At 30.4% G+C, this 12,758-nt stretch overlaps 1 protein-coding gene across 1 annotated transcript in view; it reads right to left on the bottom strand.

Annotated features, from left to right (window-relative positions):
- LOC128244137 (thyrotropin-releasing hormone receptor-like) overlaps positions 1–12,758 on the bottom strand; it is a 38,392-nt gene that overhangs the window by 818 nt on the left and 24,816 nt on the right. The window contains exon 2 of the mRNA XM_052962152.1: positions 362–584. Within this exon, the coding sequence (XP_052818112.1) occupies positions 362–584 (223 nt within the window). The remainder of the gene's footprint in view (positions 1–361; positions 585–12,758) is intronic.

The following is a 12,758-nucleotide window of genomic DNA, read 5'->3' as shown; positions in this document are numbered from 1 at the left end:
AACATTTGTAAACAATTAGCAGTGTAGATATTTCAAAAACAATTCTAGATCTTAACAAATATAATCGAAAATATAACTGATATTAGAATCGTATATTATACACAGCCTAAAAATTGTATAGATATAATCACTGTTATTTGAGACGTTTCGCTCCCCAAAACTGGTATTAATACATCTTAATATGAAAACGATAAATAGGTAGATATTGTAATATTTATAATGTAGATACTATCGGTTTGAAAGAATTTTACTTTTACGGAGGTAAAGGAACACTAGCTACAAAATTTATCTTTACTAGAAATCGAGCAGGATTCGTATTTATAGTTGATATTCTTAGAACATTTAGTTAAAATAGCATTACCACAACAGAGGATTCGCTTAAAGGCACGTCTGAACTTGACGGACATGGCATTGTAGAGGATTGGGTTGATAGCACTATTAATATAGACCATTGTTCGGCTGAACATGAGGAACCAGAGGTCAAGATACTTCTCCGTGGCGATGGAGTTGTACACGACCATTGTACGGTATGGCATCCACGTCACCATAAAAACAAACACGATCACTGCGAGCATTCGCACAACCTGCAAATATACGACGAGTTTTGATAAGATGGGTTTTACGGAAAATATTAATTCCCTATTCAAATACAGGGAACAATTGAATGACAAATTGTAGTTGCCGGCACTCATTAAAGAGGTTCCACGTTTTTTAACCACTGAAATTGGTTTTCTTGACATTAGAAAACGGAGTGCAACAAACGTCATATAATCTGTTTTCACAGTCAGCAAAGAGAATGAAGTTTTAACAACACATGCAAAAACAACTGAAAATTTAACGGAACAAATGAAGAAACAATTCGATGAATATATTTAAGTCCAAATCTAAATTTTATTTTAATTGAACTAGCAGTTGGAAAGTTATAAAAGCAAAAATGGGGATAACATGCAAACGCAAATCAAACCTTTTCCTTTTATATTTATATAAAACCAATTTTATATACGTATATCGTTCAATGCAAAGCTCCAATCAGAATACATTTGCTGAACGAAAGCTTACTATCTATAACGTTTATAGCTGAATATCTTACTCCCGTGTTAGTTATATTGGTGGATTGTTTTTGTCTTTGAGCACATTTAGTTATCATAATGGAAAATTTGATTAACGATCACAAATTGGTCACCTATCAAGATTACTTAATTAATGAAAATGAGAATTCAGAGATTGTTGACTAAATCCATTCAAGCGTTTTCTAACTCTCAGGCCACAGTTTCTGGAAAGCTCATTAATATTTCATTTTATTGTTAACTCAAAAACTTGTTCACCTTATTTTCCAACTATACAGTCTATTATGGTTTAAACGTTTAATTTAATTTTACTCTGTTTAATTCCAATTTCGCAATAGATTTCATTATAAAACAAGTTGGTCGAATTACTTTTTTATTGATATTTTTGGTTAAAAGGTTTGGAAACAGTTGTTAAATCAGAAATAGCAAGTGTTTGGTGTTGAAATATAGGTAGAGACAATTTACGACATAATTTGTTTGAAATATAAAGAAAATCACATAGCCAACATATGAAAGAACAAAAAAAATAACATCCGTTGTATAAACGATGTATTTAATTTTTGCGAAGCTGTATCAAGGATTTTAAAACATTTTTGCTTTTTACATTGAAACAATAAACCTAGATATTTGATACTAAAATGTCGTGCAGCACATTCATCTTGCTTAGTAATGTTAGTGTTCAGTCCTAAACAACGAAGTTAGTCCGTTGTTCACTAACGTTTTTGCAAGAACATTATGGGAGAATTCATAACCCTTTATAAATATGTTTGTCCCATTGTGTGCCCCTATTATTGCCATAATGTTGTGAAAGAAGGACACATCCGACGCTGAAAACAAACATCATTAATGACAGTGACATATTGTAAATTGAGACATTGATAATATAACAACAGTTCAGTACGATGCCTAGAATTAGAAATATATGTAGTATAGATATATTTAAGATATGTTTAGACGGCCACGCTCATGTAATAAAAGACAGCCTATTAGTTTTATTTTCTTGTATTCATCATAATTATTATCTACTCGGTACATGCATGAATGCATGCTTGTTTTAGCCAAATTCTTACCTTATGTGCAAAGACATGTCTAAAAAAATTGCTACACCTACGGAATAATTCATGTGTGACGGAAACCAGTTTGACACCTTTTAATTTGTTTTCTCTGAAGCAGATTTCCATAGCACATATTTTTCAAAGTACTTAATTTAATCAATATGAGGGGAACAAAACCGTATTTTTACACTAGTCCTTGGCGTTACATTTATGAACAAGCCCTGCCATATAAGGTTTTTGTTCAAGCCCGGAAAGCAGTCTGCCAGTAAGGGCTTGCGAAATGAGTTTGACCACTGGTGTAAATAATAAAGTACAGTCGAACCCCGTTGGCTCGAACTCTAACGGACCGGCGAATATACCTCGAGCCTGGGAAAAATCGAGCCAATTGGGAACGCTTACTTTTAGTTTATAGAGTCCTTTACATTCAGTTCGAGCCAACAAGGTATTGAACCCAAGCGAGATCGAGCCAACGGGTTTCGGCTGTATTTGTTGAAACATATTTCTCATCAACTATCACCATTTCTGCACGTTTCCATCAGAGACACTGTGATCTCTCAAAATTGACACAAACACTAGATTGTACCGAGGGAGCCGAATGTGGGCGTTTATCAACTTTTTACTGTCTTAATAAAATAGCATTATACTAATTAAGATATTAAGAGCTTTTATTTAAAACGTAACTTCACGTCTGAGTGCCTTTTTTTATCTTTTTAAGCTAAGACAAAGTCTACGCGATACTTTTTAAATGCAAGTAATGATTGGCCCTGGTTGTATATCTTTTTCTTGTAATGGAAAAATGTCATTAAGAAAAATAGACGACAATACTTTAAAGTGAAAAGTTAGGAGTAAATGATTACTTTATTTCATTATTACTCTACGTGATCTTAGGCCAATGCAGACATTAAACATTTTGTTTGATTTCACCAAAGACTGCCTGCAAGCAACAGAATAGATTTTACAACAACATAACCCATTGCAAGAAGCCTCACTGCTTTAACACTAGAGCAAAAATAAAAAGGCTGAATGTCTGCTTAAATATCATAATTCTGCTGAGTATTTCTATTGAATGGACATTCACCAATATCAAGTCTAATACTATAGTTTCAGAATACTCTTAATGATAAAACAAAGAAGTCCCCTATCCATGAAGTCAGTTCGTTTATGGGGCGATTGACAAGTGTTTAATTGAACAATAACAACGCTGCTTGGTTTAGATATCAGAAACATTTAGAGCTATTATCAGACTCAAAAATCGTCGATTCTGTATTTTAATCTCGTTTACATTATGAGAATATGAGCTAAGATATTCTTGCATAAGGGACATGCGTTTCCCTTACCTGGCTTGGAAATTCCTGTCTTACCGACTACCGAACAAATACATGTGAACGATTCTTATATTGTCATAACCATGGTTTCATTCTCGTCAGTGTAGGCTTACAAGGAATTTTATATTGGCCATTACTCAAAAACATATCAGGATGTTCAAACAAAACTTGGATTTTATTGTATTATTGGTACAAGAGTTTGTAAAACAAATGCCAATTACAATGTTGAATTGCCAATACAATGTCTTCAAATTTACAATACGAGTTATACGTCTTGTTCAAATGACAATAAACATTTAACCCAAGACGATTTTAAAAGTTGCTGTTTATCTTCGTTTCATAATAGGTACAAAAAGATGAATTTAATTTCTTCCAAAATTGCTATAAAAAATAATTTAGTGACAAATGTTGACTCATGTCGTCGAACTGATGTAGTACAAACATTTGGTAGCATTTACAAAGTTTGAAACAAAGTGTTTTCTGATAATATTACGCAATAAACTTGTTACTGGCATCAGTGTTTAGGATCGTTTCACACGATGTTGGCTTGCATATTAAACCAATTTGCGTAAGATTAGTGCATTCTTTATCACTTGTGTATTGCTTAAACATGTTTTATTCAAATAATCGCCTGCTAAGACCAAAAGCGGCAGAAGTGAAATGAAATAAAATTAAAGCCTCACTGTCACTTGAATAATAGGTGAAAAAATAAATGTTAATTACTAAAATAAAATGGGACTTTAAACAGTTCGAATAATCTCAAAGCTTTTATGAATGGTTCTAATTGAAAATGATCACGATTCTATGGTTATAACTAAATTAATGTTAGTATCATCACCACACAGTTTGTTCCAACAGTGAGAATTGAATCCGTTTAATTCTAGTTTAATGATTTAACTAAATTAATTAAATAACCGACATTTTTTAAACAATATCAAATTTGCTTTATCTTTATCTCCATTTATTTATGCCATATTTCTTGGGGCTGTAAAATCATTTTTGCGGATGTAGGTTAGGCAGAATAATTTATGGTTTATTAGTTTAAAAAGCATAAAACTATCAGAAAAAATGAACATCAATTTTGGGCATGTTATGTTTTTACATGTCCTTTCATTCCTTTATGCACATTCAAATCATTTGAATACTTAGTGAATCTCCAAGTTTCATTACGTTTAAACGGAGTCATTTAAAAATATTTTTATCCTGAATATATTTGAGTGGTCATGGGAAAATATAGCTTATGTTTTTCAGTCTTATAATGCTGCCTGAATATAATATGATTTAAAATTTCGTCATGTTTAATCATGTAAAGTTTCAGCACACTCAAAAGGCCTGTTGAATAAGGATTAGATCAACATTCTATTTAAATAGTTAGTTATAATGTTTGATAACGAATACCTGGTGTGACATCATGATACACACTTATAGTAACAATATTCTACTGAAGTTTAATGAGTACCAAATTCGCCATGCATTCCCTGAAATCAACATTGCTAACATTGACCCGTTTCGTCATGTTTAGATATGTTGATTAACAGCAGACTCAAAAGTGCTGTTGAATAAGGATGAGATCAACATTATGTCTGCATAGTTAGTAATGATGTTTGATAACAAATACCTGGTGTGACATGTTTCACAATTATAGTAACAATATACCACTTTGACGATCTTCTGCTGCACAGTAGCACAGTAATTAACAAGAAATCAACATTAAAGAAATCAAGTAACAGTTAGGTTATCTATTCAGAAGACATGTTATTAACACCTTAATCTATATTTATGTCTTCCGTAACCAGTGATGATGAATATTTCCCCAAACCATTTATTTGCATCATGTGATATTTCTTTTGCATGACAAAAGCATGTTTAATATTAATTTCTCCAAAATCCATTAGTGTAAGGCATTATATCTAAAATGGTTGACCAATTTATTTTGGAATGACAAATGAAATGAGGAGAATTAATTAAAATTTATTTGATACCAAATGACCTATCTAAGGTGATTGAGGGTGAAACTATCCTACAGTTAATATGGAAGTCAAAACATGATATGATTACAAACAAACCCGAGAATCTAAAATAAAGATTTCTTATTCATAACCATATACAGCGGATATTGAATTCCTGTGATTCATCAGATATGTATTATTAAATCAACAAATCAAGTGATCGAATCTGTTTTATCTAGCTGTTTTTAGTAGCAGTCATATCGTTTGTTTTTTCTGTTCTTTTGCATATCTTAAAGTTTGAGAAACTTAAGTTTTAAAACTTTGTTTCTAGGGACCATAGCTTAACGTTTCTATACATTAAATATAAATCTAACACACTCTATGTCAATACAGTTACTTGTCAGTTAGATAGACACGAATTTGATTCCAACATTTGGATAACGCTGGGGTTTGATCATTCAAGTGATTTCCTCTTCCAATAAGAATGACTTAAAATTGACGCAATCTGAACAATATTTACTGAAAGAAGCGAGATATAAAAATCCAGAACGTTTTCCGCAACAGATATAAGACAGTATTCCTCATAAAAAGGCAATGAAGCAAACTTGGTTCAATAACAACAGTTCTAAACTAAATTATTGGCAGCCTCCTGGGGTGGAAATAGTCGTAATCAATAGCCTTATATCTGACCCATTTTGCATCTTCAAACACGTTTTAATTTCCTTTAGTAGCGAGATAAACACGAATGTTTTATATGGAAAATTAGATAAGAACAAGACAAAAACATTAATACTGATTGGTTCAGCCAATGAAATGAAAACTGCAATATGAGCATTCGAGAAAACAAATCACTGTATATAAATCAAACTAATGATATGTTTGAGTTATATTGAAAGTTGTAAGCAGATTATCCTAAAACTTACGCAAAAATTAATGAACCGTTATTGACTTTTTGGCGAAATAAACTCAATACATAGTTCAATTAATTAATTTATTAAGTTTGCGACCGACATCAGGTTAAAATTATTATATGCAATACATTATTTGATGCTATACAAATGTTTTGTAACATCAAAATATTACCGACGGACTAAAATTAACTTTGAAAAGAAAACTATCTAGTATGTAAACGACCCTCAACACGCGAATTCCGGAAAATTCATTAGAAACGGACATATTAATGGTAAATTTTAACTGCTTCATTGCGTGCCATTCTTTATTTAACATCCCTGTGTTGTTTCGAGGCGACAAATCATTTTAAAATTCTTATAAAATGCAGTATTCTCTTCCAACAAAGATGGACTCAGAGCCATGATATATATGTATATTTTTCTGTTCTGCAGATTACTCTGAAATGAAAATCCATCTTTCACTAAAATCTGATTAAAGTTTTCGGATACTTAAACGCAAAGGATAACTTCCACTTTCAGCATTGCTTGATTAGTTTTACAACAAATAGGCGCAGCAATGATGGTCCACATACAATTGTGAAAATAGACAGAATACATCAGAAATGGCAGCTTCGGGAAATTAAAACCCCACATTTTTTTAAGTTTCAAAATTGAAACATTAGAGAAAACGCCTGCAATTCTGTTTTTCCTAAATCTCACATAATGAACATTCCTCAGATATCATTCAGAAGAAGTTTGATTTGTTTTGGCATTTCATCATTCATCGTCAAACCCACGATTTAGAAATACAATCATTGTAGGATACAAAATTTATATATCATGTTTTTTTTCTAGAACTGAAATTGATAAAAATTGATAAATAACGCCACAAAATAGTACCTCAGATGCAATATTTTATCTTTGCTTCACTAGAAGTCCGCGCAATATCCGATGTTAAAGCGCTCGAGAAGAGAATGAAGCAATATTTCTTACAAAATGCTTTTTTCGCGATTTTATATGTTTTGCTAATCCTTGTGCAAAGAATGAACAGCATTTTCTTTCAAAGTTTCATTATCATATATGCGCTTATGGTCAATATGTTTAAATCTCCTCTCAAATATTTATAATACATATTGAGGAACCACTTATCGACAATCACAGTTTAACTATTATATATCGTAAGGTCAATGACTTTCTTAGCCTTTTCAATGGTAATGTTGCTTGATTTGGACGCCTGAGATAATTTTGGTATCAATTGAAAGGATTTTCGTAGGCTCAATTATAATAGTATAAAATAAAAAAGGAAACAGTGTGCTACTAAAGTAATTATAGTATTTTTATTTCATTTTAACCGAAACTGGACGTCAAATGAAAGTAATCATATTACATTTTCGATACATCAAAACTTTTCAATTGATTTTAAGAAAGACGAGTTCAATATGCCTTCACTTTCATATGATGCATTGACACGTCTTTAAAAAAATATAAAATCGGTATTTATTAAAATGTTTGACATTAAAATTGATAAAAAAACAAAGTGTTAAATAAAATGAAAATAAAAACTAACTTGATATTTACTTTAAAAATATTCGTCATGTACACAAATCAGTCAAAAGTATCAAAATACGTTTAAACGCTTTTAAAGATTCAAATTGTCAACGGACAACAACGGAAAGTTAATGTACACGATATGTTTTGATTTGACTGAAAGTTGCATACGGCTCGAAAACGTAAATGTAAAACTGAATGTTCAAGTATACAAATTGAAACCGCTGAGTGACACTTTCTATTGTTTGTTTAATAAGTTTCATCCAAAAGTGTCTTCACTAGGCCAATATCCCCGTGGCTAAAATGTTTACCAGAATTATATTATCTGACTATTTTTTATGATAACTTTAATTCTAAATGAGATATTTGAGTACCTTTTAGAAATAAAGGAACGGTACTCTGAACATATTGAAATGCGACTAGTTTTTAAAGTAGTACGAATAACATACGTAATGTTTGTTCCTAAGTGTTTTCAATTCAATTACTTATAAATAATGCGTTGGACAAGTGAAAACTGAAAATATTTTCGATTCTGTCGAAATTCTGTCGGAAACAGCCTTAAGTATTATCAGCTATAAACTTTAACATGTTCAGCTGTAACTAACCGAATATTTTATTCACATAGAAGCATATTGGAACTAATGTATGTTTTATTCTGTCTGTGCGAATACAGAAAACCCATAACTAATTAGTTGAAAAGCGCCTACGTGTTTTACAGAACTCACAGTTTGAAAAACAGTAAAGAATGGAAATTTACGCTGCATCAACCAGGAACACTGACTGTATTGTTTAATATGAACAGCATGTATGACATTTTGTATTGTGAATAACGAATAAGTCCCTTATCGTTTCGTTAGTTATAGTAGAAAAGCAAGAGTATCATTTAAATAATTGATTATAGAAGGTAAAAAAGTCATTATTAGCAAACATATTGAAGTGTTTAATTGGGAAATATTAAATCTGTAAAGGTAAAGAAAACAATATAAAAGACAACTTTAATTACGTTTAAGAAACATTTATTGTCATCATCAAGAAAGGGAAACTATTTTTTTCTAGCCAACTAGAATCCTTCTTGTCTATGATTACTCTTTCGGGAGAAAAACAAGAAAGATTCACAGTATTACGTTGTTGTGAGAGGCTTGTTGTTATATATGCATATAAATTGGTTATTCAATGTGGGTTTCGACTTGAAAAAAAGGTTAATTATTTAAACGTGGAACATTAAAAGCTACTTTTTGTGATAATTAATTTTAGAAATGTTTTTAACAAAGAAATTACTTGCTCATGGTTCACCAAGTCAGGAAAACAATTATGCAAAGGTTACATTGTTTAAATTTTCTATGCAGGGGACTTGTGTATTTTACCATAGACATTTATCACAAACACGCAATTTCCGAAGAAGCTGGTTTTGATATAAGTTTTCATTCAACGGCAATATAGCGTGATACAAACTACCTTAACGTATAGTTTGTTTTTAAAAAAACACACTGTATCTCGTTTAAGGTAAATCTATACCCATAGGAACTTAACATTGGGCTGACTTCTAAATCATTATAAGGTGTTTCTGGTATTTTATGAGTAGGAAAAGCACGAAATTACAATTCAATTACAATTCTCTTCGGGTTTTAATCGTAGCACCATTCGCGGTCGTTCTTGGCTTCGTTATAATGATTTTGAAGAATACAAAACCAATATTGCATACTTACCCATAGGTAATAGATGATAAATAAAGCGTGAAACAAATAACCTTTATGTATATTTTTTGTTTTAAAACAGTGTAACTGCGTTTAGATAACATATTTGCCCATAGGGTTAAATTGTCCCCAAGGGTAGGATACGATAAGTTTATTGCGTATTATATTGTACAATGTTTATGGCATAGGAAATATGTCGTCATATAAACGCGACTCTAAGTGTATATGTAACGTTTGTTTTATCATTGAATGCATTGTATATACATATAAAAATAAAAACAATAACAAATACATAATTTGTTTCTTACCAAAACAAAACACAAGAACTGCGCTCGAAATTAAAAAATAAAAACCTTGGTTTTTACAGTGAATTGAATGTAATTTTCATATTCAGCTTAATTGAAACACTATTGACGTAAGAAAGATCATGAAAAAGAAGACTTTGTCGTTTTCTTTTAGGTCACAAAGTAAACTTATCATATAACACTGTGATAAATATTGACTCAATGCTATTAGAGCTGGAAGCCGATCAGGTGCGTTGATTCCTCCGTTTAAAATACTGGTTAAAGTCACACTCTTATTCAAAATCAAAACATACACATGTATAACAAATATCAATTTTGACTTATAAACCTTAAACTAGTTACTATATAATGCATTTATGGAAAATATTTATAACTGATAACAAGTTTGTAACCCTGTATTTAATAACAAAAATATTAAATGATTGGTAAATGCTAAAAGATTTACTGTGATCTATTATAGTCCCATAAGGTAGAAATACCATGTTTTATGCACAATTCTTTCAAATTTAACTCACTATCCTTCATAAGAACCATTGTTTTCGACATGTATTCACCCTTTTGGAAAATTAAAACAATATTTTTAATTGTGGCAGATCTTATGTGATAGTAAGAGTGCATCTTTAACAAACAAAACAAACATTTGTGAAGACTTGTTGCGACAGTACCTAAAAATCCTTCATAAATGCACTGTGCTGTTTGTGGAGTTTTATACTGTTCTTCCATGTTTCTTGATTGTGATTTTATGTTCTATGTCTTTGGCGTTTACCCAGTGCCATTAAACCGGGTTTATGTTTAAACTTTTTTGCTACTGAGCTTGTTTCTGTAGCTTTTCGCATAAATATTGAACAACGTACATCTTTAGCAATATACATTGTCAAATATACTACCAGCGTGTATTGTAGTAATGTTAAACGTTTTACATATTTTAAGAGTCTTCCATCAAGTTATATATTAAAAAATAATCAGCTTATGTAAACAAACATAATAATTAATGCAAAATTTAATTGAATAAGTCCAGATTAAAACATTGAAACTATTATATTATCTTTCAATTCATATTTAATTATTTCTAACAATGGATAGCTATAGCGTGATTTTTGTTTATGGTAAATGAATGTTTTTGTTTAACATAATTATTTTAAATATTTAATGAATTCACTCAAAAAATTAAACAAAATATTTGATCGTCTTCAAAGAATGTTTTTGTTTATCTAAAAGATATATTTTTTGTTGATAAATTAAAACATATTTTGGGGATTAAATGAATATACTATAATTGTTAAATGAATATCCATTCGCATTGAATTAACGTTTTTGTGTTGTGAAAAATATAATTCACGGCATCGAATAAAAAATATACCAAAGTTTTCATCGATATAATAATGCACTGTTTGGTACGCCAAAATTAACATTCATTTCAGTTGGACAAACAAAACCAACCGACTGAATTTGATGTACAAGTTAGCTTTAAATCAACAGGAATATTGTTTTACTCAGACTAAATCTAGTGTTGGATAAAGTATTAAATGAAATGACCCTGACAAGATAACGTATAATGCACAAAACAACATAGATATACATAAATAATTCATAAACATACGAACGAACGAACCTACCAATGAACGAATGGACTAATGAATAAATACAAAAAATAAAATAACGAACTTTCTTCTAAACTTATTTCATGAAAACGTCAATGGAGTATTTGTTTCTGTTATTGCTTTTACCTAAATATAATTATAAAACAATGGTAAGAGTTTGTTACTACCGCCTGATTGATTTCAAAGATAAATTATTCATGATACAATTATTGATGCATTTTTAGTAAAAATGGTTTAGTATTCCTAATAAGAATTTCATGCATATGTCGTTTGAAATTGAGTAATGGCTTCATGCTCAAATATGTTTATGGTAAATAGTAAATGGACTATGATCCCATTCTAGCTCTAAATAGTAGTACAAAAGTTACAAATTACCGTTACATTTATTGTAAATATTTAGTGATCAAACATCCTATTTCCAGTTCCATGGACAATAAACTGATTTATCATTTATTTCAGAGAGCATAGGAAAGGGACATCATGACATTTCATATTTTTTTCATAATGATAGAGCTTTGTGTTTTTACCTCGGCGATCTGAGGAAATTAATTCAGACAAAATATTTTTTCCTTTCATAATGATCTCCGGTTTATAGAAACTAATAGACATGATATTTTTCTGTTACAAACATCAACTTTGAAAAGACGACGTAGGTTTTTCTTTACGCAGTTTTCCACATTAAATAAATAAGATGATACACTGTAAAGGTCCATATTGTTTAATACTTAAATATCTTACCTAGATTTTGCCAGAATCTAAATATTAAAGCTTTTACGTTATGATATTTGTGACGTTTAATATTACGTTGCAGGCATGTTAACGACGTTCGCTTTTCTTACTTGAATGACTATTGTACAATCATATGTTGGTCTGAAAGCAGATTCAGAAATCTAATAAAATACAAACAATCCAATTTATTTCCAGAATTTAAACAATATCCGTTTGCGTTGAACAAAATTCACAAGATCGAAAATCATATCAGGAATGATAGATATACAATGATAAATATCATAATCTCCACAAGTAACAACAACAAAACAATTATCAAAGTAAAATACATGTCAACTTAATTTATAAGCTCATTTTATTTCATTCATTTTTGGTCCATATTGTGTCATTTAGCGTACCTTACAAAGAAAAGAATTGTTCATGATAGTTCATTTATTAACCAACACAAGACAAAATAGACTAGATTCGATTTAATACTGGCATAACAATCTCCATAAAACATGACATCAAAATAAAGTATTCAAATAACACAATACTGTCTTTATCATAGAATATAGTCTACGCTAGGTTTATCCTTAGTCGCAAACGCTATCAA

Source organism: Mya arenaria, chromosome 8 (genome assembly GCF_026914265.1).
Source record: "Mya arenaria isolate MELC-2E11 chromosome 8, ASM2691426v1".
Taxonomy (NCBI): Eukaryota; Metazoa; Mollusca; class Bivalvia; order Myida; family Myidae; genus Mya; species Mya arenaria.
This window is presented reverse-complemented; position numbering and strand designations above follow the sequence as displayed.